The sequence below is a fragment of the Copadichromis virginalis genome, linkage group LG18, assembly GCF_057382275.1.
Source record: "Copadichromis virginalis isolate Kocher_CV1m ecotype Utaka linkage group LG18, C_Virginalis_male_GT1.1, whole genome shotgun sequence".
In the NCBI taxonomy this organism is placed as follows: Eukaryota; Metazoa; Chordata; class Actinopteri; order Cichliformes; family Cichlidae; genus Copadichromis; species Copadichromis virginalis.
The window spans coordinates 18,800,190-18,827,896 of NC_140635.1; the positions used below are offsets into that span (position 1 = coordinate 18,800,190).

The 27,707-nt window shown below is 41.1% G+C and overlaps 2 protein-coding genes across 3 annotated transcripts in view; both read right to left on the reverse strand.

Annotated features, from left to right (window-relative positions):
- Positions 1 to 10,977, reverse strand: part of tns3 (tensin 3) — a 32,773-nt gene extending 21,796 nt beyond the window's left edge. Inside the window, exons 1-7 of the mRNA XM_085438209.1 lie at positions 10,582 to 10,977; positions 4,918 to 5,085; positions 4,663 to 4,713; positions 4,373 to 4,495; positions 2,630 to 2,694; positions 1,429 to 1,512; positions 482 to 594 (exon numbers count right to left, since the gene is read on the reverse strand). Of these exons, the coding sequence (XP_085294335.1) occupies positions 482 to 594; positions 1,429 to 1,512; positions 2,630 to 2,694; positions 4,373 to 4,495; positions 4,663 to 4,713; positions 4,918 to 5,067 (586 nt within the window). The 5' untranslated portion in view covers positions 5,068 to 5,085; positions 10,582 to 10,977. The remainder of the gene's footprint in view (positions 1 to 481; positions 595 to 1,428; positions 1,513 to 2,629; positions 2,695 to 4,372; positions 4,496 to 4,662; positions 4,714 to 4,917; positions 5,086 to 10,581) is intronic.
- Positions 10,978 to 11,713: 736 nt separating this feature from the next.
- On the reverse strand, positions 11,714 to 27,654 carry dspa (desmoplakin a). Of its 2 annotated transcripts, none has more exons than XM_085438294.1 (24): positions 27,208 to 27,654; positions 26,128 to 26,212; positions 25,826 to 25,944; positions 25,433 to 25,574; positions 23,919 to 24,044; positions 23,481 to 23,540; positions 23,175 to 23,342; positions 22,972 to 23,076; positions 22,788 to 22,883; positions 22,570 to 22,695; positions 22,233 to 22,385; positions 21,988 to 22,142; positions 21,634 to 21,760; positions 21,322 to 21,508; positions 20,685 to 20,923; positions 20,319 to 20,500; positions 20,018 to 20,156; positions 19,035 to 19,228; positions 18,746 to 18,908; positions 18,504 to 18,587; positions 18,303 to 18,410; positions 17,900 to 17,998; positions 15,908 to 17,722; positions 11,714 to 15,509 (listed from the first exon to the last, which is right to left on the reverse strand). In XM_085438294.1, the coding sequence occupies exons 1-24, from the start codon at positions 27,441 to 27,443 to the stop codon at positions 12,288 to 12,290; spliced, it is 8,130 nt and encodes a 2,709-aa protein (XP_085294420.1). In that variant the 5' UTR covers positions 27,444 to 27,654; the 3' UTR covers positions 11,714 to 12,287. The 2 variants fall into 2 exon arrangements, with proteins under 2 accessions (XP_085294420.1, XP_085294421.1); XM_085438295.1 differs by having other exon boundaries at positions 17,225 to 17,722; positions 27,208 to 27,649.
- Positions 27,655 to 27,707: the final 53 nt, after the last annotated feature.

The following is a 27,707-nucleotide window of genomic DNA, read 5'->3' on the forward strand; positions in this document are numbered from 1 at the left end:
AAGTGTTTTCAAAATGTTAGTCACAGGTTCCTTCTTATCAAGACCTCGAGAAACCAGTTAGCTAAAATATTCAGGAGATGCTTCCTGGCTTGTTTTGCTCACAGCTGAAGTGTGATAAGCTGCTGCTGTGAGAAAGGGATTTGAGCTCCACGATGTGATGAAAACCTTTTTGTTGTTTCAGTAAAATTAGTGAAAACAGCAATTTACGTGTACACACGAAAATGCGCATGTGTGTGTTCCCATGGTTTCACTTGGAACTGGGAAGTTCATTTCTTCAGTTCTGTTTATGTAAACAACCTCTATCTGTTTGAGCATGCTTGTGAGAGTTGGAAAAAGAGAGACACGGTTCCAATCAGACTCCACTTTTGTTTACCCCTCGAACTCTGATGTGGCTGTCTCCGAATTCCTTTCTTTGTGCCATGCTAGAAGTGATGGTATTTTCTTTGAAACAATATACAGTGATAAACAATATGTGTTTAACCTCTTGCGGAGTTGAAATCTGGAATCCCGTGAAGGATGACGCAGTGCATGAACAAGGGGGAGGCATTGATCTTCATGGATCCGCTTAGCAGGCTGTTGAGGATCCAAACGTACCTGAGAGGAAAGCGGAGGTGGATATCAACATTACACAAGACTTTGTATTGCTTCAGTGATTTAGTATTACATATTCAATGCGAAGGGGGACTGAAAAGTGAGATATAAAAAGAACAATGTCATTGTTCATTGAAGCCAAGATATCCTGTCGTTTAGCCACTACAGTCAGTCTCCAAATGTTGGCTCATTCAACACCCATAATGCAACTTGATAATATCTTTTCATTACATTGACCTTGCCTAGTAAATACCCCTGATTCTATTACAGACCTTTCTGTAAAAAAAGATGTATTTTTCACAGGTAAAGTGATATCGCTAAGATATTTTTTCCAAACCTGACAGCACTTCAGCATTTTGGAAAAACAGGCTTATTTGCTTTTTTTGCAAGGTGAGAATGGCACATCAGCTTTGCTTATGCTAAATATGTGAGGGGGGGGAAAAAGAAAACGGCCAACACGACTCTGTTGAAATAAATCAGAATCTGCTGTCTAGCATCTCTAGAAAACAGTAACTGTCATCATTACTGTTTATCACTGATAAGCAAAGAGACTAGACAGAAATGATAAACCAGTTTTGCCCAAGAGCCATGAGTGCGAGCGAGATATGTAGGTTTACGATTACATCAGGTTACCATGGGATCCTATTAAAATGATAAACAATGACTAGCTGTCAGCTCAAAAAGTAAACAAACAGCATGGGGACTGAATGAATTGTATGGTATCAGCTGGGTCTGGGATCTGATTGTTTGGATGGAGAGGTGGGTCAATGAGGAGCCAAACACACTGCTAGAGCTCTATTACCAAACGGAAGGGCGTGCTTATGTTTTGGGTCTTACCGCTTCTGTGAAGGTGTCATCAGAGCTGAGACCTTATCATCGTAGTATTTCCTCATGGCGAAGCGGTCCAACGCCTGGTCAGCACTTTGACAGAAAGAGAGAGACGCGTAAAACGCTTTAGGTAATTATGACTCAAGAGAAAGATTATACTCTCCTCTATAATTGAATAGTGTGGACTGTAACATCCAATTAAGGCAATGCATACATACACAGAGACACACACACACACACACACACACACACACACATGCATGCATACATGCATAGACAAGAGGGAAAGTAACCAGAGAAACAGAGGATTCCAACAGAGAGGAAGGGAATGCCAGCTTTAAGTAAACACAGAGGGGGAGAGGAGGACACAGAGAGGCCAGAGTGTGTGCGCAGCTTGGCTATTCAGACAGACCTAAAACCAACAGGCTCTGGAGCCCTTTCACCAAAGCTCTGTTACTGTCATCGGCCATCTCGCTCATCTCCTCCCCCCCACCCCGGAATCTATTCCTTTGTAAATCTGTCCCATTGTGTTTTCCTGTCTCTTTCTCTACCTCTCTTTTGCCCCGTCTTTCACATTCACCTTACTGCAATGGTATTCCTCAGTGGGAAGTGGGAAAGAAAAGTGCTAAGAAATGCACAAACTGTCTGAATTAAGAGCCAATATATGGCCATGCCACACTGTCTGCTGTGTGCAGAAAGAATCTACGCAATGCCATATCAGCAGGTCGTGTCAATATCAGCCCTTACTTAAACCTTCGGCACTTCCGAATTTGCTTGCTTGGTCAGAAAATTATAATCCGTTTTCTTCATAATAAAAAAATACATTGAAACTGACACTGTGGCTAGAAGGCATTTAAGTAACTAACATGTTTCTAAGTTGATTCACGCAATTCAATACGGGGTGATTCATTGCTTAAATTGTGTGGCTTTTCTTTGAATCGGAGAGAAGTGACTTTTCTTTTGACTCACTTTCTGATTCACCTTAACCCGAAATTAAAGGAGGTGAATAAACCACTGGTGGTTGGTTTGACATTGCTTATCGTCTACAAAAACACAACATATCGAGTCTTCGTGAACTGCTGTGGTTTGTTGTTCATACTGCTTCACCACCAGAAGTGAGCGGTCGCACATAGCATGATGAGCCATGACTTCAGAGCAAAAAGAAAAAACATCATTTATAGTAACAAAACATGAGAAGTGTGTTGGTTACCTGGCTGACACGTCAGTGAAATGCACAAACGATGAGATGACAACGCCAATTCGACCCTTGCCACCCTAAAAAAAAAACCCACACAAAACAACAACAACAAAAAAAAAACAGGAGATGATTCACTACACACGCAGCAGTCTTACTAAAAATGAAACCAAAGCCAAAAGGCCCCCCACAGTCTTCATAAACACAAGTTCCAGCCAAACGAACAGTATTGTCCAAAAGTCATGAGTCACCTCTCATTTCTTTTATATTTTGCTTCCACTGAGCCAGACTTTTTTTTGTAAAGATTAAATGTTATTTTTAAGATAAAATGTTTTAAGGTAGTCTTGAGCAACATTTCTCCAGGCTTTCTGGAGGTCTTTCAAGCTTTCCTTTGGCTATTTGCTGCTTATTCATTTTCAGTCCAGTCATCCAGTCCGTGTACTTAGCTATTTTCAGATGAATGTTTTTTTGGTTGTTTGCCAACCCATTTAACACTGACCTAAGAATCATTCAAGTGTAAAAATGTACCAACTTAAGGGGTGAACCAGTGTAGTGTCTACACATATCAGACAACTTAGCAAAGATCTTTATCTTTAGATACTTTATTATTAGCAAACTGCCAGGGATAACACAGTTATATATACATTAATAGTGTTTACACATATAAGAAACTTTCCAAAGAGCTATAAGCTCTTTGGAAAGCTGATCCATCTATTGTTTGTCAAATCCTCATCAGAAATGGTCTCTGTGGATGAAAGGTGGCAGTCAAGAAGCCCTTCTTAATTAAGGCAAACAGAGAAAAAAGGCTGAGGTGTGCCAAATTACACAACAACCTAACAGAAAATGAGGGGCAAATTTGAGATTTTTAGTTTCATCTGTTGTACGGAGGTGACCAAACTGCTGTGGAGTGAGTGTTTACAGCAATCTATGAGGCACGGCGGAGGTATTTTCAGGGTATGAGGCTCTATTTCAGCCAATAGTGTTGGGGATCTTACCAAAATTGATGAAATTATGACTGCAGAAAAATACCATCAGATTTTGATTCATCAGATTTTGATCAATTATCTAATACCATCTGGAAAGCATCTGATTATGCTTTATCGCACTGTAAATGCAGTAAAAGCATACCTGGATAGAAAAATACAACATGGAACACTATCAGTCATGGAGTCACTTCCCCAGAACCCCGACCTCAATATTACTGAAACAGTTTGGGATCATCTTGATTAAGAACATCCAAAAATGAACTTTGAATGTCCTTCAAGATGCCTGTAGAACTATTCCTGAGGACCAGTAATAGAAATTAGAAGAAATCTTCCCCAATCGAATTCTGGCTGTGTCAAAGAATAAAGGTGGTCGTAGCAACTTGCTGACATTCAAGTTTGTAAGAACTGCACAAACTCTGTTTTTTGTTTATTTGTTTGTCTATATATTGTATTTCCAAGCATTTTTGCACATATTCCAATAAATCACTGTTTCCCATAGCAAAGCATTAAAATGAACAGGTGCCTTGTGACTTTTGCACCACACTGCAGAACCACATTGTTTATTTCACATAACTGTTTTCTGCTTATTGTGTGTTTTTCCTTTCTTGTTTCACTGGTTTGCACTTACCCAGATTCAGCAAACATGTAAAACCACATTCTCATGACAGACAGTTCAGTAGATGTTAACCGAATCTGATCGAATCACACTTAGTCTTAAACTGTTCTATGTTTTACAATATTATATTTGTATAAAGGTTCTGTAGGTGCTCACCCTGCAGTGTATAACAGCCACATGTAGCGGATCAGCATTGAGCCAGCTCTCCATGGCCTTACAAATGGTGCAGATCTTATCCAAAGGTGGAGCATGCAGGTCAGGCCAACCTGTATCCAGGGTCTAAAAACAACACCATTAGACACACACATACACACTCATCATCCTCTGTCCCTATGCTTTACAAATCAATAATATCTTGCTCACATTAGCTCACTAGCCTGAGTTAATCAAGTAGACTGACAGAGGTGTACAGTTGCGCTATTTGAAGTAAATGCCAGATGCCTTACCTTTGGGTTCATTCTAGAGAGATCTTGTCTTTTCTCTGACAGGTTTATGATCTAAAGAAAACATAACACAACAAAGCACAAGTCTTAAAATGTTGTCTCTAAGATTTCTGCATTCTTCCTTAACAAGAGTTCTTACAAATGCATGAAATCACTCTGGGATCAAGTCAACATTACATCAAAGCCCACCACCTTTCAACACTTTCAACACAGTTACAGCACTTTCCAGGGGAAAGCAGCAAATGGACCGGCACTGACCAGGTAATTGTCTGCATGCTTGGACTTGAGCATACGCGTGACATCCTTCAGGTTGTGTGAGTAGATCTCCTCGGAGCACCCCCGGGGGAAGGACACAGCTATGATGCGCTCTGTGATATACGTAAGGTCGAGTTCATATCCCTCCTCCATTATGAATCTTTGGCTTTCCTGTTAAAAAATATCCAAGCAGAGACACAGGAGGAAAAAGCCTTTCAGTCTCACAGCACTGCAGGTGACTCAGGTCAATATTTGACGCTCAAAGTCCTCAGCTTGTGTCATTGTGTACATGTTCTCATAGATAACTTTAGGGAGTGACTTCAATGCCAGATTGTATGACACAGCATACTGTGTTTACACAGCAACGGTCAGCAGTGTGTGCCACAGATACTACAGTATACTCTCTTAGACAATACAACATATCGCAATCTTTTTAACCTTTTGAGCACGACAGATAATTAACTTCTCTGGACTGCAAAAAGACACACAGGAGAAGACTGGACATGAGCAATCTAGGAACCGCAGTCAGTGATCCACAGCAACAATGACAAAGACAAAGAAAACTTTCAAAGAACTCCGGTTGAAACCAGTTTCTGTAAATCCCTGAGTGACGGCGTGTCCCTGTGACCTCATGGCCATGAACTTCCTGCTATGGTGGTCTAGGAAGAGCCAGTCTCCCACTGCTACTCAACACATCCCACAGACTCTTCTCTTGCTCTCTTATCTCGGTATCTTAGTACGGCCTCTTTGTCACTTTGTACAGCTCAGCAGCGAGAGAGTAGCAAGTTGTTGCCAATTGACCTCATAGTCATAAGTTAGTGTGGAAAACCTAAATCCAGCTTGGTTACGGAATTCTGTCTCCTGCTTGTGACAAGAAATTTTCAAATTAAAAGGGAGTAAAATCGTTCCAAAAATTACGTTTTTGATTAATTAAAGTCTTCAATTCTTAAGCTTTGTTTCTTTCGTTCTTCATGTGCTCTTACATTTTAAATTAAAGCCAGTACTGATCTGTCTTTCAATTTAATTTCCTATCAGTGAAGAGTTAATTAACTAAGATTTGAGATCTAGATTTTTTTTCTTTTTGGAAAACTGTGTTATGTTAAATTTTATAAACAGAAAACTGTCTGTAAATGAAACCAAATCCCGGGTTAAGAAATGATTTATACTCCTGTCTTGCATTTGTAAGAGACTACTGTTCAACAGAATCTGAATCTTATATTCAATTTTTCACAAGCACACTCACAAAAACAGAAGCACATTGCTAAAGCTGCCAAAGATATCATCATCGCTCTTCTTGACTGAACCCAGTTGTTTGTTGTGATTAAACGATCCTGTCGAGAATGCGTCCATTAATTAACTCTGAGACGACTGCAGGCTACAGCCCATCACTTTGAACGGGCACAGTGAGGGAGCCATAAATCAGGGACAGTGTAGCCATGGCTTAAATGAACCCTCAGAGCGGAATGAAAGAGGCCATGTGAAGAGGTCATCACTGGTAGGGACTGTGCTGTGTTTTTGTGAGTGTGTGTGTTGTTGGAGGAGGCGCTCAGGTCCTCAGGTCGTTGAAGCTAATGACCGGGTTAGTTTATTTCCCTAGTGACTTTAAGGAAAAACTGTTGACTAATGGGAAATTAATGAACAGAAAGGCCAGGACTTAGGCTCTGCATCAAGGGCATGGCAATGGGAAGAAGGCCCCGTAATATTTTGAAAGTGTCAAAGTACTGTGCTAACTGTGTGGAAGAGGTATCAACTTAACCAAAGAATGATACTGGCTCAATTTTCTGCAAGAAGCAGTATAATTGTATTTTAAAGCATAACTCTAACGTGTTCCCTTCTTCTTTAGAGACATAGCTTTTAAGTTCATAAAGTAAAAAAAATGAAGCTTTAGTCTGGCTTTGTTCAAAAGTTAAAAAAAAAAAAAAATCTGCACATTTTCCAACAAAAAACTAATAAATTTTTAATTATACCACCAAATTGAATAAGACTAAACAGAGTGAAAAAGGAAAGGTTTCCACCCAGTTCAAATGGGTGGATCTCTAAAGATGTGCAAATGTAGCCAGTATCTAAAAATGACATAACACGTGACAGAACTTCTAAGTAGTATTCGATTTTTCATATGAAACATTCATGTGTAGCGGCACTGCAGTAATCGGCATTTTCCTCTCAATTCTCCCACCCTTCACTCAGTCCACCGAGAGCAGCTTGCCCCAGCACGCACTAAAGATAATTGGTCTTTAATTTGCACTGACTGCTTTTGTTCCTGGTTTGAGGCACAGCATTAGCTCACAAAGACAGAATAAGCAGTACCAAGGAACTCAAATCCAGAGCCCACCCATGGCACTGTGAGAGCAAGGCTGGTAGAGGAGTGCGGGAGACGGAGAGAGATTCGAGGTTGCCAGGTTTTACGGTGAACAAGCTGCAACAGGTTTACTAAGGTCAGGATGTTGGGGGATTAGGGTGTGTCTGGCTCCCCAAGCTCCAACCCTTGCAGGTAGGTGCTTGATTAGGCTGCATTGCTGCTGTCAGCCACGTTCACACACGCATGACCATCACTTACGACTCATTCCAAATGCCTTTCTTACCTGGAACCTTGCTGAAATTGAATTAATCAAACGTTCCTTTATGAGTAATGAAATGTTGAGGAGTGTACGGTGAAGCGTGCTGGGATGAAGGCCTCTTTAATGGGCCACACCCGTCACCTGGCCATCACATGGAATCTTCCACTCTGCACGAGCAGGTGAACCATGAGATAAAAGAAGCGGCATCGTGGAATAGGGCATAAAAACCAATGAGGACCGTCTTTGTATCCAGACATGGGCAAGCCCTGTGGGTTAAATGACAGCCTGATCATGTGAGCAATGACCTCATGGCTGTTTATTTTAAAGTCTATTGTGATAACAAGAGTTGGCAAAAACTTTACATACTTGTCACTCACAAATAATAAGACTCTGCAGAGCCTCGGCAACTAAACTGATTTATGTGCAACTTTGTGATTAAGCTGTCTACAGTATCCCTAACTGGATTTTCCATTAGTGAATTTAATATGTAACGTAATATGTGCACAAACTAGCAGAAGAAATAGGCTTGTTGAGATTAAAGAAAGAAAAATGTAATTTTCAAGTTTAGGGTGAATGCTGCATTTTTTTTTTTTCTGAAAACATCACTGCTACAATGACAAATAAACCCTAAGCTTTAAAATTTGTGCAGGATATGCGATTTTCTGAACTAATCAATGCATTATTTTCTTGCTTGTAAAAGCCTATTGAAAATATGACACATTTCCATTACAAGCCATTATTAGAATCCAAAACAAATCGGTATTACCTAACTAAATTCCCCAATGCATAATCAAGCGGATAGCTTGCAAATCACTAAGAAACAAGATGAGACGGAGCGAAACAAACAAAAAAAAAAAAAACAGCGCACATATGAAAGCAATCAGGGCAACCCTTCCCCCATTCACACTCCCAAATTGGTTCTGTTGGCTCAAACTTCAGTCCTGTGATTGACATGCTGCGGCAACAACCTCCATTTCTGAGACAACTCGAATATTTTCACAGGTCAATTAAACTGAAATGATGGGACTGAAATGAAAAAAAAAAATCATCAAGCTTGCTTTATCTGGTACAGAGTGAGCGCTGCCTCAGCCAAAGTTGATGTGATAAACCTCAAAACTTCCCAGCACGCAGAAGTCCTCTATTAAATACCTATGGAAAAAGCAGGTACACATGCATAACACTGCTGTCTCTTTGGGAGAATTTGGAAAGATTAACAGCCTTTGAAGCTGTTGTCTGCAAACCTGAGTAACACCTAAAGTGCCATAAATGCTTCAGGAAGTCTGGCTGCAGGCTGCTGCCGGACAAAAATGTTTTCCTACACTGCATTTAGCTTTAATTCTTTCTTTGCCCTCTCCAGCAAGCAGAACCCATTTGTTTTTTTCTCCCTCTGTCGTGTGGCTGGAGTCTCCTGATAATATTTAGCGATTACATCTAACAGCCTTCTAATAACTCTGATACCATCAGCTTCACCATTCGAAAACCGCCATGTATTCATACTTGGCGTGAGTGTGGCACCATGCTGTGGAATAACATGCTCACAGAGACATGACAGGCTTTAAGAGCCCAGAGAAGGACAAGGCCACAGTTTGTTCTGGCCTTTTCCTGTCAGGGGCTCTGTATGTTTATGCTGTGGCTTTGACACCCATTCACTGCTGAAGGACTGAAATAAACAAGCCCTGAGAACTATTGAAAAAAGCCACAGACGTGGATGCGGAGTATTTTTAGTACGTTTATTTTGTAACTCTGGAACTCTAGCATGTATTTGTCTCACATTTTCACGAGGCATTTTGAAGGAAATAAAAATGACAGCCCTGGCTCTGAGCAAATCTGTGCACCCAGAAGGCTCCTAAAGCAGTCCCTAATTACCATTTTCAATCCCAGGGTCAGCGTGGAATGTGCTCCAGAATGGATTACGTTAGCACTCTCCCTTTTTCTATCCCCGCCACCCTCTCTTTTTCTTTAAAACAATTTTTGCCACTTTATTGCTTTCATACTCCAGGTCTCCTCTCTGTTTAATGACTTGCACATGTACAAAGAGTGGTGCTGTGACAAAATGAAATGCCCCACTGCTCTGTCTGCTGCTGGGATCACAGTGTTCTGCTTACAGTACATAGTCCCAACCCTCTGCCAACCCACCTGTCCAAACTACACTATCGGGATCCCCATTCATGTGTTGCTCTGCCAGCCCTTTCTAAGTGCCTCCTGTTACCAGTCATGCAAAATAATAATAATAACTCTTTGTGTTTCTGACTCATTTCTTTTCGCCTGGAGGGTTAGATATTAGTCATGCAACTCTAAATTAAACCAAATCTTGGAAGAGTTCAGCCTGTAAAATGCTCACAACAACTCACAAACTAGTTGCAAGAGGGTGTAAACGCAGGAAGACGTAGACTCTGTACCTGCTATCATGTAAGGACACTTGTGCATGTCATCAACAATGGCTGTCTGAGAATCATAGCCTTAAGGCTGCACATACCATGCAGCAGCTCTAGCTCAAAAGACAGACAGAGAGAAAAAAGACAAACTTTCTTAATCAGTCATGTCTCTCGAATACCTGTTCACGAGTACAACACCCCAAACAGAAAGGTAGGCCCTATCTCTGTTGAAGCTTTCTGGACTACTGGACGCAAGTCCTTCATAGTCCCATATGTTTCACATTATAAAAGGTCTTCAGCAGACCATAGCCCACAACAGCAAGGAACCCCAAATTATAGCTATTGCAGAATACAATCCACTGGGGTAAACGTTTAAAAGCTAAAAAGACTACTAAGCCTGACTTTAGGAAGTTTCAGTAAAAGGCATTTAAATAGTTCTATTTAAAAACATGATGTAAAAATAAAGACATTAAAAAAATCTGATCAGAATGAATGACTCGCTTGCCTGTTTTCAGAATTTTTACACCAGAGCGCGCACACACGCACACCCTGTTTCTAGCCAAAGTAAATACAAAGCATTGCCCTGTTTTACTCTGTGGACGACCTCACTGCAGTGTGACTGTTGAAAAGTTCTCCACAGAGTGGAAGTCTCATCCCGCTTTTTAAAGCGCTGACCAGCCCCAGTTAAAACTCTTGTCTTCTTCTGGCGAACTGTTTCGGGTAACATGCCTTACCTTTTTAAAGTGAAAGCAACGACTTGTTTTTTTTCGGGGTGAGTCTTCTTTTCCTCCTTTTTTAAGCAAGTTTAAGCTGTAGAAAGAAAAGGAATATGATAAAGTCCGGAGTCTCAAAGAGCCCTCAGCCGTCAAACAGGCTTACTGCGGGCTGGGAGGCTCATTTTCCTCTGCTGGAATGCGCTCTGTGGCTATTCGGAGTTTGCTTGGACCCAGGGGCTCCTTTCGCTCCTTTCTGTCACTGCTGGTAATAAAATAAAATCTTGCTCGTATCCTGAAAAAAAAGGGAAAAGCTGCTGCTGCTATTTCTCCTATGCCTCCAAAACACTTCCTCTAGTCCAGGCTACCGCTGCAGCCGCCACAAGTCCTGGCATGGGATAGTCCTCCTACCGCTCCGCCGTGGGTGTCTGCCTTCTTCCCTCCCCTTTCAACCTACCTCCCCTCGCTTTGGCCTCCTCCCTCTGCCCCCTTCCATTTGTTTGTTCTCACCCTCACTACTCATACACAGACTTTAACTTCCTGCCATCCCACACCCACATAATCACCTTTCATATGGCTGCTGTACAAGTAAATACATATTCATGACATAATGAAATATATAATTGTAAGAAATTATAACCTATCGTTTAAAACCTTTAATATATAAGTAAGTTTAAATTAGGCAACAACTTTTTAATGTTTCATAAAGGTACATTTTATTTCCTCAGTAGTTCACAGGTGTATTACGAATATTCAAACCGTTAGTTTTTTTTTTTTTTTTTTTTTTAGAATAGTCACTTTATTACATTAACATAGACCGAGTTCAAATTACACATATGAGGATCTCCAGTGATCCAAATCAACCTCCTTCAGAAGGTAAATCATGGATCTTTCATGATATCTTATGCAATGTTTTTATTTATTTATGTAGTTTATTAACAGATATTTCAAGCCACCATCAATCAACTGAAGAGTGAAACTTCACTCTCAATCTGTGTAAGATCAAGGGTAATATAGTGAGTTGCATTTAAACAGGGATCCCAGAACAACTTTAGCATTACAATCAGAGTCATCCTTATAAACAATGCTGTCTAGCTATCTTCTCCTCATACACGCAACAGCTAATTTAAATGAACCAGGACAAAAAGGCATGTAAAATTCTGTAACAACTTTATTTTGATAGCGGGCAACAGCATTTTAGTAGCAACAATTTTCTACAGTTACAATGTAAAATATGTTGTATTGCAATGTAAAACATATATTGCTAAGCCTCAGGATTTCCAATTAACAACAACAACAAATGTTCTTTCAATAATGCATGAATTAACCTGTCATGTTCACACAACACAACTAAAGCGAAATTTATTCAGAGGTCACGTTAAAGATGAAATCAACAGGCATTTATTATATATTGTTATAAAAAGTCATCATGTAGTAAAATGAACTGAAATAAGGTTATATCTACTAAAAATCTATTGTGATAAAGGTGTAAATAGCACTCAGCATCTAATATTGAAACTTATCATTACAACCTGCAAACAAAAAAGGTCTAAAAAAAATAAAAAACAAAACAAAAACAAAACACCTCCCCAATCTTTTAAGTACAATACTTCTTTTTTGTTTTGTTTTTTTTTAAAAATGGTTATAAAAAAAAAAAAAGCAAACAAGCAAACTGCAAAAGACATGCTACTCTTATGTGATTAATTATTATCATTCTGTGGAGTGAATTAAAAGTGTGTGTTAGAACTATAAATGGTACTGCTGCTGGATGTAAAGGTCATAGTAGAGGTGTAATCCACACTGCCTCTACGTGATCCACTCCTCGAGCCGGTACGAGACCCAGCCCTTGAGCCAGAGCGAGATCCTGGGTTAGAGACATTGTAAGGGCTGCTGATTCCCTTGGTAGACACAGATGAGGCTTGCAGCATCTTCATGCCATTGCTTTCCTCCACCATGCAGCTGTCCATGGCTTCTTTGTAGGATATTTTCAGTTTAGTCTTGGGACAGGTCAGGTTCTTCTGGTGGTTCCGAGTGTCTTGAAGCTTCCGGGCCCCCTGACCATCTAGCCATTTTCTGCGGATAGCCTCTTCAATACTGACGCGACGTCCAGTGCCAGGTTCAATCAGGCCCCCTGTCAGGTACTGAAACTCCAAAAATCTCTGGCCAGCCTCATAAGGCAGCCATGTCTCCTTGACTGCTTCTGCCGCAGACATCCTTCTTTTAGTCTTCACATCCTCAAAGCCAACATAAGCTTTCTGGGCAGGTTTCAGTTTACTGGCCATGCTTTCATCAATGATGCTCTGATGGACAGCATCTTGCAGTGACAGTCTCTCACCAGTAGCAGGGTTGATGATACCACCTGTGCATGCCTGGGCCTCCAGCAACCTCTGTGCTGTAAGAGTGTCAACTATGCCTCTTCTAAGCGCTTCACTAACAGTTATTTTCTCCAAGGTCTCTGTGTCAAATATAGCCCCCACAGGGCTGTGGTCATCAAACATCTCAGGGGGAGAGACTGTAATAGATATACTGTTGAAGCGTTTACGGACAGTAGGAGAAGATGGTGTTGTGTGGGTGGGGCTGCTGCAGGTGATCATGTCATCAACATTGCTGGCTGCAATGGTCATTTCAAGGCTGCTGCTTCTGCTGGCAATTTCGTCAGCAAATTGGGTCAAGGTCATTGTTCCAGCACGATACTTATCCAAAGTGCTCTGGTTAATGACACCACGCTCTAGGCAGTCTTGAATATCATGTTGGATTCCAGTTTTTCTATCTACTATAACCAAGCGTGCAGCGCCATCTGACCCTGTTATAGTTATTTCCTCCCACTCACACTCCTGCTCTGACAAGTCCAGGAAAGTATCGTAGTCAATCAGCTCACGGTGGTAGGCCTCCCTCACTGACATTTCAAGCCCAGTGTCTGGATCAACGATTACAACCCGCCTCTTGCGTAGGACATTTGTGCGGCTTTCCTGCGTCTTCTGGGGCTTTCTCTTGTCTCTTAGTGGCAGCAGTAATAGACCTGTTTTTTCATCTTTGATGCACCTTTCCTTCAGCTGAAGATATGTCAGATTTTCCTTGGTATTAGGATCAAAGAATCCTTTTGTGTCATCCCCTTCATAAGATAAGATTTCATTCATCTCCTCATCAAAGTATCCTCTCTTATAGGCAACAGCAACATCAATACGATGGCTCTCTTTGGGGTCAATAATCCCACCACTGGCAATCTGAGCCTCGAGCAGTCGGATTCCATGACCCTTCTCAATAAGATCTTTCTCAATAGCTTGGAAGAGGGATATAGTTTTTCCTGTGTTTGGGTCTCTGTATCCTATTACTGCCTTCTCTGCAGACAACAGCTTGTTCTTAAACTCCTTCCCTATCAGACCCCTCTTGCTGGCGTCTTCCACTGTCAAGAAAACATTGTTGACTGGATCAACTATGAAGCCAGAAGCAGCCTGGGCCTCAAGAAGCTCCAACGTGGTGCCTCTCATAAGCAGACCCTCCTTCATTGCCTGATAAAAAGGTAGTATTCTGTCATTGGCTTCATCATAGATCCCGGCAATACAGGTAGAGCCATGGAGATAGGTCTTTAGCTTGTCTTCAATATCTCTGCTAGTGAGTTTGCCCTGACTGAGCTTCTGCAAGTCAGTTTCATCCAGAAGTTCAGATTCGATGAGTTCCGAGACAGAGACTTCACCACGGAGACCTTTCACTGTCAAGGGTTTTTCTGGACCAGAGATCAGAAGCAAGCCAGAAACAGGTTCCACTGTACACTTCATCCGAAGGTCATTGTAAGTTGTCTTCTGTCCAGTTGTTGGATCCAGATAGCAGGTTGGTTTTTTAGTCAGAGCCCTGTAGAGGTCCTCGTCAATAAGATTGCGGTCCAAGGCCAGATCTTTTGGTAGGAAGACACCCAAAACAGGATCCAGTATACCCCCAACAGACTCTTGAGCCTGGAGCAAGCGGATGGTTGTCTCTTTGTCTATGTGGCCTTGTTTGCAAGCCTGACCCACAGATAACACTTTGCCAGAGTATGGATCTTTGAAACCTGTGCTAGCAGCTTCAGCTTTCAACAAGGTATCTCTGTCTTCCGTGTCTACAATCCCTCTTGAACAGGCGGTATCCACAGGCATCTTCTCATTAAATGCAGGATCCACTATGTAGCCTGTTGCTGCCTGAGCTTCCAGAAGCTTAAGGGCACTCTCTGGGCTGAGCATATTCTTGTTTTTGGCTTCAGTGAACGGGATTTTCCTTTGAGAAGTAGATGTCATACCAGCAATGATGCCACTGCCCTTAAGGTTAACCTGGATGTCTGCAGCTACCTCGCTCACTGTCCGTCTTCCCTTTAGGAGTTCATCTAGAGTAGCTTTACTAATGATACCACAGTCGCAAAGCTGATGGGCTGTAACCTTGCGGCGCACGCTGTCAAACAGAAGCTTTGAAGGATCAATGGTTTGGACCTTATCATCTGTCTGGGTCTGCATATTCAGAGTGTTGGGTCTCTGCTGCAGTCTGCGTATTTCTCTTTCCAGGGACTCCTTCTTGAGAGCCAGCTCTTTTGCCTCTTTCTCTGAGCTCAACAGACGGCTCTTGTACCTTTCTTCAATACTCGTTAGCTCCCTCATGAGCCTCTCGATCTCGCTCTTGAGGGAAAGCCTCTCTCGATCGGCTCTATCTCTGTCTGACTCGCACTGCCTAATCTGAGAACTTTTCAGCTCATACTGGCTCTTTATAGTGCTTAGCTCCTTGAAAATTGAATTTTTCTCTTCCTGCAGCTGTTGTTTGTTTCGACGCTCAGACTCTAGTGTGACTTTGATGCGATTGAGCTCCTCTTCTAACCGCAGCTGACGAGTCTTGTCCTGCTCCAACAGTTTAATCCTGGACAGAAAACTATCCTTCTCCAGCAGCAGCTCACTGTATTTGCTTTGGGATTCTTGCACCACAAGCGAAGTCTGTGAAGAGATAAGAAAGTATATTGTCATGTATGCAAGACATTTTCCCACATATAGAATACAAACAATTTAGATTAAATTACATTTCCTTCATTTGTTAGACCTGTCTGAACTAACGTACATATTTGTGCATACCAGCATGTTAGTGTTAAACTGTTTAATGGTAAGAATGAAGTTCATAAGTGCCATAAGTGAATGGGTAAATGAAATGCATAGCTATTTTGTAAGTAAGTAAAAACATGCAAAAATGCTAAGCTAAAAGAGGCAAATCACAAATTATAGACGGCTACTCTGATATCAGGCTCACTTTTATTGCATGTATACCAAGTCATGCAAGGAGCGCTTATTATCATTAGATGTGATGATTGGTAATGATCCGTCAGTACAATCAAAAATACCTCAATTGACTGCTTTTGGAATTTGTTTATTTCCGATTTAAGCTTTTCTCTCTCGTTGGTTAGGTCATTGATGAGACCCTGGAGCTCTGACGTCCTCTTGATGCTACTCTGGAGTTGGACATGCAAGGCTGAAATCTGAGTAGCACTTTCTCCATCAATAGCATCTTTGCTGAGCTTCATCTCATTTTTCTCTTGTCTAACGGTTCTCAGCTCCTCCTCCAATTTCAGTCTCTCCTTTGTGAGGTTCTGTGTCAGAGTCTTTAGCTTCTCAATCTCTGTGGTATACTCATTAAGTTGGCGGCTCTTCTCCTCAATAGTCTTATAAAGGCTTTCATTACGCAGGTTTAGTTCTTGAATACGGGTCAATTCCTGCTGGAGCTTCTGTTTCTGTATCTTCAGCTCAGCTGTTACACTTGCCAGTTCCTCCTTTGTAGCTTTGTGATCCCTCAGACTCTTATCCAGAGCCTCCTGAAGAGCCTTGAGATCCTGCTCATACTTTCTCCCAGAGGTGGAAGCCTCTATCTGAATTGATTTTAGCGAGCTAATTGTGGTGGTATGCTCTCTGCAAGTATGTGTCATCCTCTCCAACTCAGCCTCCATTCGCTTTCTACGAGTGAACTCCTCCTGAGTTGCCTGCTTCTGCTTTGCCAGCTCAGCTTCTTTCCCATCCAGAGAGCTTTGAAGTTCCCTGACACGGCTCTGCAGCCTGGCATAATTCTGCTCAGCCTTAGTTTTCTCACTGGCCTGCTTTTCCAGCTCCACTCGAGTGATACGGATCTCCTGCTCAGACACTTTCAGTTTGTTAATTGTCTCCTGATATGAAGTGTTCTTTGTCTTCAGCTCTGCCCCAGCTTGTTTCAGGTGATTTATTTCCAACTCCAGAGCTCTCCGCTTCTTCCCTTCTTCCTCCAGGTTAAATGTTAGGACGCTGATTTCCCGGGACTTTTCCTGATTGTTTCTGGTGGATTCCTTCAACTTGAGCTCATTCTCTTCTCTCTGCTGCTTGAGTGTTATCAGCTGCACCTCCAGCTCACTGCGCACCCTAGTCTCTTGTGCCACTGAGGCCCTCTGCTGGTTGACCTCCTGTTCTGCCCTGCTTTTCTGCTCCTCTGTAATAGCAATCGCCTGCCTCAGTCTCCTCAGCTCCTCCTCTACATCTCTCTTCTCAGCAGCGAGTCTTTCAAGTTGCAGCCTCAGCTCTGTTGCGTCTTCTTCTTTCTGCTGTGAGGCTTTCAGGATTGTGGTCTTGGTAACGTGGATCTCTGTCTCGTATGTCTGCTTAAGTTGATTAATCTCCTGGGTGCACTGTGTTCTTACCTTTGACATTTCAGATTCAGCATTTCGTCGACGTGCTGCCTCCTCCTCCAGCTGCATCTTCATCCTCTCAACTTCACGTTCCTTGTCTTTCACTGCCTTTTCTAAGTCAATCTTAGTCCAGCTGAGTTCTTCCAGTTCTTTCTGTCTGCGGCGAACAGCCCCTTCATACTCCTCTTGTTGGCTGTTGTAGCGCTCCTCTGCCAGCCTCCTTTTCCGTTTTTCTTCATCAAGTTGGTATTTAATACGCGTCAGCTCATCATTAAGCTCATGAAGCTTGCTCTGTGTGCTGTCCAGGCTCTCCTTGGCAGCATTAACCTGTATTACTGAGGTTCTCTTCACTTCCTCAGTACAAATGACTTGATCTTGTAACTGACTAAGCTCCATCTTATACTGGGCCATAGCATCCTCCAGAGACTTGTTTTTCTGGTTACGATCATTGAGGTCCTCCTTCAGACGCCTCAGTTCCTCCTCAAGCATCTCAATCTTGGTGTTCCTTATCTGAGGAAAGAAAGGGCGAAAACAGAAAGCACATCAGTTACATCCTGTCATACTCTCACATAAACCTCTTTTTAAATTTATCATTCATTCTTTTCGATATTAGAATTTATTATTAAAATATCATTAATTAACAGAAATACTAGTTTTTAAACAACAATATGCAAATTCAGTAACCACCTTCAGCTCTTCCATGTTCTTCAGCAACTCCCCTAAGAACTTGTAGTAGTCACTAGAGCGGGTAAGTAGCTCTATATAATGAGTCTGTAGGTCACCTGCCTGATGAGACAAAATGAACAGATGATGAGTAATTTGGTAATGATTACATGTTTAAAGGACACAAAGAAATAAGGGAGTAACTTTAATTATATTATATAAACCTATAAAGAAAGTATCCACTGTTCAATTCAACAAACAAATGGCAATTAACCAATAACTCCAAAAATATACAACGGCTAACTTGTTTTCCAAATGTACAATACTAACAATGGCAATGCTCACAATAAACATAAAGTTAGAATATTAATAAATATGCATATGAAAAGGTGATTAGAGCAAAGTGTTTGAAGGCCAACGTCCATACCTCTTGTCTGACAGCAGAAGCAGGGGACTGCAGCATAGTTCTCTTGATGGGAACATTAAGAAGAGTTTCCAGGCCTGAACTGTAAGAAGCCAGCTGCAGCTCATAGTCCTGAAAACATACAACGCAACATAAACTTTCATTTTGCTGTCTAGTCTAGCACACTTTTAGATGTATAACTGCATTTTAAATTCAACTACCGACCTTTATAGAGGCTGCACATGTGTCTGCATTTTTCTGTACATCCTCTACTTTCTCTTTCTTTCCTTTGATTTCACTGTGAAGTGCCTATACATTAAAACAAAACAAACAGAGTTGTTGCTGAATAATACAAAATCCATGAAACACATAGCAGTAAATAGTAGATATTTCCAAGTCAAAATCAGACCAGGCCAGTTCAAAACAATACAAAACAATAAACATGATGTAAACAGAGAAAGACATACCTTCTGCTGATTAAGGTGGTCCATTAGGGTCTGGATGTCACTGATCTTAATGGTCTGAAGGGTGTCCTGGCGCCTCCTGGCATTGTCTATCCACTGTTCCAGGGAAGTGCTGCCCTGCTGATAATGCTTTAACTGATTCCCCTGCTTCTCCAGGTCCCACACTCTGAAGGAAAAGGAAGTGGAAGGAATGAAAGAATATTTTTAGTGTTGTTACCAGCAATGATGAATGGGCAACACAGAAAAATAAGTATTGGACCAATATGAACATGGACGAATAATTCTACCATACCTGCTATCTATCTGTGATTGGATGCGGCGCCAGCGGTCAGTCAACTGACGCACCAAGACTGAGTATTTGGATAAATCTATGTCGCATTTGTGGAAGGAGTCAGAAATTTGACCATTCAAGTGCACTGCTGTAGAAAGCTCAGACTCCATAGATGTCAGCAGGTCTCTTTTCTGTTCCAAATCACTCTTCATTTGCTACAATACAGAATAACAGACGCAAAAAAAGAATACTTAGAACCATTTATCTAAACCACATTACATTTTTAAAACTGGTGCTGCACACTTGGACAATGTATGTCATGATTTTGATATATTAAAAAAAAAACAAAAAACAAAAAACTTAACTTGAGACAAAAGCAGACATTGGCATCTGGTTATTTCATACACACAAAAAAGGTATCAAAAGACTAAACTCTTAATAGTGTTGAGTCAAAGTAAAATCTCAGGTTTTTATCACCAAAATGAACTGGTTATTATTTGATCACTGCTAGTAAAAAGGAGCCAAGCAAAATGATTGTAGATTTCGATCCCTACATGCAAAAAAGCAGCTGCAATGTCAAAACACTCCTATAAAAATTTTAAGTGTGCCATTTAAAATGTGTCATAAAGAAATGGCAGCAACTCGTCATGCAGAAAAATGACCAGAATTATAACATTGTTATAACACATTTTATAGCCTGATGAGCCATTTAATACTGGCTCTGAATTATAACCTTCAGAGCAACTTGCTTTCAAAGAAAGCTGAAAAGCTTATTAATAATACACTATTTTTACATCATTCAAGCCATATTAGTAGCCTATATTACTCTACCGCAGACATACTGATACTGGAATATAGGCTGATATTATTTATTTACTCATGTATTTTTTGTTCTTGCCCGCCTAGATGATACAATTCTAAGATACAGATGGGAGCTCAGAGAAGGATTACATTCCAGCAAAGCAAGAGACAACACTTGTGAAAATATAAAATGTGCATCAAACCTTTAGTGTGAGGCGCTGGTTTTCCAGCTCCCGAGGATCCAGAGAGCTGGTCTCCTTCTCGGTCAGTCGGGCCTCGTGAACTTTAATGATATCCTCGACCTGGATAAGGCTCTGAAGCAAGGCCTTAAGTGCTGATAGTCTGTTGCAAAAATGTAGTCAAGACATTAAAAAATAATGTTAAGGATATTGAACTTGTGAGAACAACTACAACTTCTGTTCCTACACTTTATCACTTTTTTTTTTTTTTTTTTTTTTTTTAAAACAGCATTTACTCAATCATGACAGAATGGATATAACGTACCTCTGAAGGTAGGTTGACTGGAGGTCCTGCAGGCCTGCAAGTTTTTGACTGATTACATCTAATTCAGCGCGAAGGAACTTGGCTTGCTCCGAGTCCGCAGGAATCCCTTCCAGCTGCTTTGTAATCATCTCTCGGAGGCGCAAGTACTCATCGTAAATTGAGTCCAGGTCTTGGTTCATAGTCTAGAAATTAATATTATCTGATATTCAGTTAAATCAAATCTTGAAATTTCTTTTTTTTTCCCTTTCAAAATGAGGGTTTCATGATGCTATCATTGCTAATAGACTGCAAATTATCTTATGTAATACAATGTGAGTGTTATCTATATTTTGTATATTTTATTTATACTTTATAAGAATAAATTACCTGGAGCTTCTGAATATGCACTGAGCACTCATACACACTGTTATCCCCCAGAGGAATGTGGAGATGACTGGTAAGACCGGATTCAGCCAACTCCAGCCTGCGTCGAAGCTCATGCAGACTAGTGAGCAGTGTGAGACTTAAGGAGGAGCTCGGTGGTGCAGTCTGGTTATTGGGTTTTGGGGTAGAGATTTTGGTCACCTTGACCTTTTCCACTTTTTGGGATTCTGTCTCTTTCTCCCCTTTATTGAATGACAAAGATGAATTTATTGACATAAAAGCACTATTTTCTTAAAAAATCAACTTCAAAGAATTGTGCTGGTTTGCCCTTATACAACATTCATGGGTGAAGCATACACCCTGGTCTTTGGTTTTGGATTTTTGTTTTACACTTTTAACAATGGCTCATAATGACTAATACAACTGCTAAACTCCAGAATATAAACTGATTACAAAATACTGATTAAGATTAATATAAATGAATAAAAGTAATTTTTATTCATAGTTAAATCTGCTGCTCAAAGCCAGCTTTGCTAGCATGGTAAAGCAGGCAATTGTAACGAGAAGAAAAAGGTCATAACAATCCAAAGTAACAAACCGTTACACTCGTAGGAATAGGGCAAAGAGAATTTAAACTCACTGTACGCAGGCAGCTGGATGACCAGTGTATCATAGTGGGCCTGGGCCTTGTCAAAGTTGCCCTGGATTAATTTCTTTTCTTCTTCCCCAAACATTTCAGAACCTTGACTGGTACGCATGAACTCCTGGTAATGAGTCTCCAGTCCTTTGATGACGTTGCGGTACTCCTCAGGACGCATCTTTGACAGCTGCAGGACAATTGAGAAGGGTTAGACACAGCACCAGGCACGATGAAACAATGGAAACAGGAGCAAACAGAAACTTTGCTTATTATGAATGCAACATTTCATTTTAATGTTTTTTGTGATCTTACCATGGTGATGGTGAGAGAGTTGATGTAATCGATGTCTTTCAGGCAATACTGCCAGGAAATGAGACTCTTGATGTTGATGAAGAGTTGATTCCAGATGCTCATGATGGCTTCATAATACTGCTCATTTCTGGGGAACGGCACAAGCAAACAGTCACTTTTTAAAAGAAACTGCAAATGTAGAAAGAATTATGACAAAGTCACCACAAGGAAGAACTGGATAAAGCAAAACTGCAGAAAAAAATGCCCCACAATGCATCCAGTACTGTATATGAAGCAAAGCATCACATTCTATAGAACAGAAGAATAAGATGAGCTTCAGCAGGCTAAATCAATACGTGACTGAATGTTTCTTACTTGGTGGCGATTCCGATGCTGAGAGGGTTTGGCGGGGGGATGAGCAGGCACACCGAGGGAATCATCATGTCGAGACCTCCTGGCCCCGTCACAAGCCACTTGCTGCGCTGTGAGTTGTCCTTCAGGATGCCCTCATTTCCTTTCATAATACCTTTCTGAAACACGCAGATCATACTGAATTATACCTGCAAGATTTAACTCTTCTATTCTATTCATATGTGCGTGGGTGTAAAAATGCATCTTACCTGGTCTTGTTTAAAGTCACATAAGGCCTGGACCATGATCGGGCCGCTGCTCTTTTCCTCGGGGTTGCGAGGCTTCAGCCTGACAATAGACTTGGACTTGCTGACCAGACTTTGGACCTGCCTCTTATTCTCCATGATGCGTGCTTTCTCTGTCTGTGTGAGAGCAAATTGAAGTTCTTAACTGAGCTATAAAAGTTAGATACTTTCATGTAGTCTTTAAAAAACTGGCCTTAATGATTTCCATGTCACTTAAGAGGAAAAGTTTGAGTTTAGCATGTACAGGAATAACATTTAGGTTTTTCCCGTGGTATTGTAACCAAGCACTACAAAAATATACCTCCAGGTTTTTCAGGAGTTCGGTGAGTTTGTCCAGGGGTGTGTTCTTGTCACAAGTGAATTTGCTTCGAATTGTCTCGTGCTGCTTCTGTAGCTTCATATAGGTCTCATTGGCCTCCTTGAAAAACTGAGGAATAAAGGTTTGTTATTGGTTACATAAAAACATACAAGGCTATATACTTTTTTTTAATCAAACCAGAGGTAGATATGAGCTTTTACTTGGCTGTAGGCAGAATTCTCTTTCAAATGAACATGGATGCATTTAGTGATCTGCAGAAGCCAGCTCCACTGGGTCTGTAAGGTGTCCATGTAGGCCTGTGAGCACAAATGGACATCTCAGCACAAAACTGCAGAATAATGCACTGTTTGAAATTAAAATGAAAAAGAAACCAGAACACCTTACATCAATCTTATCAGAGGCAGGATGGCTGTTGGCCAGAAGGCTGTCTGATTTCACCTTCAGCTTGTTTAAATCTTTCTCCTTCACCTCCAGGTCTCTCATCAGCCTCTGTCACAAACCGAAACAAAACAGAAAGTAAGGACTCCATAATGCCCAGAGAACCAAAACACACAAGACATAAGGAAAAAAGAAAAGGCGATTCTCACAGAGTAGCTCTCTTGCTTCTTAGGGATGTAATAGTCAATGTTCTTGTCTCCCCAGTCAAAGATTAGTTCTTCCTCCTCTCTCTCGTTCACCCAAATGATGGCCTGGGAGATCTCCTCGATGATGTTCTGAAGCTCACGCAGCTGATTCAGACGGCTGTGGGACATTTTCTGAAACAAAGCAAATTTCAAATTGTAATAATGATAATGATGTGAAAACTAAAGACTCCAACAAACTAAAACATGTTTCTAAGAGGTTATTTATTTATTTAGGTTTTATTAGTATTGTTATTATTGGGTTTTTTTTACCATCATGCTTTCCCATTCTTGGTCCAGTAGGGAGAGGTGGTACTTTTCACCATTTGCACTCTAAAGAAAGAGATGTTTAATTTAGCTCCGTTTTGAAAATGCCCACAAAAATACTTAATGCACAGTGGGCATAGAAAGCAAGGGGTAACTTACAATACAATAATATCACATTACGCTACAAATGCAACACTTAATAACAAAACATTAAGTAACTCAAGACGGATGCATTATGGTATTCATTTAGTCATCTATTTTTCTGTTATTCAGTTAACTGTCAGATTGGCTCCCTCCCCTGAGTTTCTTCTTCTGCACCATTAATGCACCCCTAATGCAAAGAATGGCATGGCATTTTTATGTTTTAAAGAATAACCTTTGAGCTAAAACACAAGCTTTATGAGAAACTTCATAGCGTGGGTCAGGCAGAGGACAAAAACTTACCAGTTCATCTCTGGCACGTTCCACTTCTGAGCTCCTTTGAATGGAGCTGTGGAAGCTGTTGTGACTTAGGATTTGCTTTTCTATGGCAGCGGAGTCATCTCCCCATGGAGCGGTCTCAACCATGCGCTATAAGATGAAGAATAACAGTTTATCTAACATGCTAAACTACACACTGAACTGGAAAATAGAGTGTTATGTGGAATACCCAAATGCTTGGCCCTATGAAGGTTTATTAAGTATTAAAATGAATGAAATAATACGGTAAAATTCATGTCTTGACTTATTTACCTACCCTACCCTGTAGGTCCTCTAGGTGTCAGTATAAAATCATTAAGTGCATTGTTAAGCAACTATTCCAACTATTCCCCCCCTGTTGAAAGCACTTAGCTTTGATAGGAGCTCTGCCAGCAAACCAACTCAAGTCAGTCTCTGTTCTTTACTTGAATGTTTTCTCTCTCTCTCTCTCTCTCTCTCTCACTCTCTCTCTCTCGCCTCTCTCTTAAGGCTTTCGTTCTTTTGCCACTCCCTTTTTCTTTTATGAAAACTTAACTGACGCTACAGACAAAGGGTCTGACATTAACCAGCATGGTTTAAAGTCTAACAGGAAAAGGTCAACAAAGGCATGTACTGGAATGTCAGCACATTAGCTGAAAGCCTAACTAGCAGCACAAGGCCACATTAGGTGATCTGTCTCTAGCTTTCTAGCCATTTAAGAAAAGCAATGCATAGACTGATAGAGAAAATATGTTTTGACAGCAGGTAAATGAATTATGACACACAGAAGGGTGAGGCTGGACAAGCTGAATGAATAATAGGGTGTGTTTCTAGTGAGGTGAGAGGTCTGGGGAGGCCATTTTCCCACGAGCATGTTAAGAGATAGGCTAAACTGCCCTGTCCAATAGCAACTGACTCAGTGAAGGGTGTCATATATCACACTCCCTTACTTTTTGCAGCCACAGCTTTTTCACCCTCTCTTTTCCTGCTCTATTTATTTCTACCTCTCTCTTTGTCTCTCTCCCTGTCTATCATTGGCACTCTCTTCCCTGCTTTGTTTCAATCCTCCTACACCCCTCTCGGCTTCTTTCACTCACGGATCAGGTTTTGGCAGGTTTTGTCCAGATGGTTTCAGTTACGAGTGGTCAGAAAGCCTGATAGAAAAAGAGCACAACCTTGCCTTCCTCCTTTTGCATAAAAAATGATGCACACTAGTGCACCCACGTAGGCATGCATACACAAAGAGTTACAATTATTCAGCCAGAACAAACAGCTCAACTCGCACGATGACCCTAAAAGCGTCAGACGTGGATTCTGATGCTAGTAAGAAGGAATTGGTGTGCAAAAACTGTAATTGTGACAACTGATTTCTAAAGTTTTTGCATTTTTTAAAGTGGCACAAAGATCCCTGAAAGGAAGGCAGGGTTACTCTGCAGAGATCACGAGTCTATCCCATGGCTGAGTTTAACCATGCAGCATATATTTGTTGTGTTTATTGTCTCTGAACATGCGGGGCTCACCTTTTGTTGGGAAATCCAGCCCATAGCATCATTAAACAACTTCCCCCCCTCAAAGCTTCCACTGCCTCTATTTCGTCTTATAGTCACACTGCCCACAAGCTGCTGAGCAATAGTGCCATGCATGTGCTGGAACTGTTCGATGCTGCAGAGTTTTACAAAAGAAAGAAAGAAATACTTTGAATCTTTTAAAATAAACACTAATACACAAGCTGATTATAAGTGCATGTAATCTCTAAACCCACATACATATACAAAAGTGTATTCAGGATTACTCATACTGCTACACAGTAATGAATTAATGCATGCAAATGCAAACCAACACAGTACACAGACTCACTCACACGAGTGTACACCTGCACTTTGCAAAGACAAACATACTGCATCCTGTTTTACCTTCTGAAAATACCATTTGGTATACGCAATTGATTCATGGTTTGGCTACAGTTCCTCAGCTGCTCGATGGATTCTTCAGCAAGAAGTAAAAACCTCTCAGCATCCTTCATGGAACCCCCCTATAAAATCACATAAAACACACACTGACATCTTACATGCTGCAAAATTGTGTTAAACTACTGTCACACCTAAATTAAGAAGACTTTTTTTTTAGTATTCTATATGATATTTTCCCCAAAACAAAGGTTAAAAAACACAAGTCAAATCTGTTGGGTTCCGCGTAATATGCCAAAAATACTTACAGTCCGGAGAATCATGTTGGCTCTTTCCAGCTGTTCATGACACTGTTGTTGCAAGAATGCGGCTTTTTGCTGAATAGCATTTGCACTGCACATGGGGGGAAAGGATTATTATTCAGAAAACAATGAAGCAGTATTTATTTCTTTATGTACACAGAGAAAATTTGTTTAACATGATTGTAAACGACTCGCGTAACAACATAAGCAGAAGAGGTAAAAATGAAGAAAATGAATGCTAGGTTCTGGGGATTTTTAATGCTTTGAGTACACAAAGTTTCAAAGACAGATGCTGTGAATTGCTTTTCACGGAAACTGAAGTGAACAGACGCAGATCTAACTTTCTTGAAATAAAAAGGACTTAAAAATGACTAGTCTGCATTTTATTCCCGTCCACAGTAGTTATGGAGAAAAAAGAGCGATTAGTGCAAAAGGGAAAAACAGACGCTGTAATCTTTCAACTCCACCACATCCACCGCAAAGTATTTTTCTTTTTATTCCACCACATTATTGGAAGCGAAATAGCTCGACAGTTTTTGGTGCTGACATCACCATGAATTACAGTAGTGGGAGGATGTTTCAATGTGACTCGGAAAATTGCGCAACACGTCAGGATTACTTGGGTACGTATTCCTGGGGGAAATGAGAAAATGACGACCCAGGTAAGGAGATCGAGGCTGTGTGACTGACGAAAGACTAGTTTTAACCACTAATGCAGGCCAACGTCAACTGTGCAGTTTCCATTTTATGTGTGCTTGTTCTAATCAAAGGTGGGCTTCCAGTGACCCCCCCCACAGTTATCTGCTTGATTACATGTTCAATTATATAATTTAAGAACTACTTCATCAAAATAAATAAATGCTCCCAACTTGCCAGTAATCAGCTGACAAAACCTTGCACACTATATAAACTAGTTTCGCTTTCTCCCAGGTAATTCCATTCTTTTCTTTTTTTTAATGCGTCACCCAAGACCCCGGCTACTTTTCTCCGTCGTATATGCGTATGCATTTCACACTTTACAATTACAAATACACCGGCAATTTTCCCACCACTCTCAAAAGCAACAGGTGATTTCAGGGCACTTACCTGATAGCACCGCCGCCTCCACCCATGCTAACTTGCATGTTCTGCCCTCCGACACCTCCGCCGTGCACGGAGTGCCTGGAGAAGGTGTAGGTGACTCCGCCGTCCCCTGCTTGGTATTCCCCTTGGAAGCCGTTTCCACCGAACACGTCGTTTCTGTAATTCGACAACTCCGGTCGTGAAGTACTTCTGCTCATGCCGCTCATGGGCAGTTTTGACTGGGATCCGTACAGACTCATTGTTTATGAGTTTGTTTTGGGTAGCTCTCTATATTTAAAATTTTTAAAATAATAACTTTTTCGTTGTCTTTTTTCTCTGCTTTTCGGACAGCGGACAGACCTTGCGCCTCTCCCCGCCCCGTCTCCTGTTGCGCAGATAATGGTGTGTTGAGAATAGACGGAAGCTGGCTGCTTTTGGACTAAAGAAACCACACCTTGGTGTGTTTACGAAACACAAGCGAACACAGTCCTGTGTGGGAAGATAAGTGCTGGGCATGTCCTTTC

Excerpts from the sequence above, each read along its gene's own strand:
- dspa (XM_085438294.1), bottom strand. The coding sequence starts at position 27,443 with ATGAGTCTGTACGGATCCCAGTCAAAACTGCCCATGAGCGGCATGAGC. Across the intron at positions 18,909-19,034 it reads CAATCACAGATAGATAGCAG|AGTGTGGGACCTGGAGAAGC; the intron begins GTATGGTAGAAT and ends CTTTTCCTTCAG. Across the intron at positions 17,723-17,899 it reads AGAACATGGAAGAGCTGAAG|ATAAGGAACACCAAGATTGA; the intron begins GTGGTTACTGAA and ends TTCTTTCCTCAG.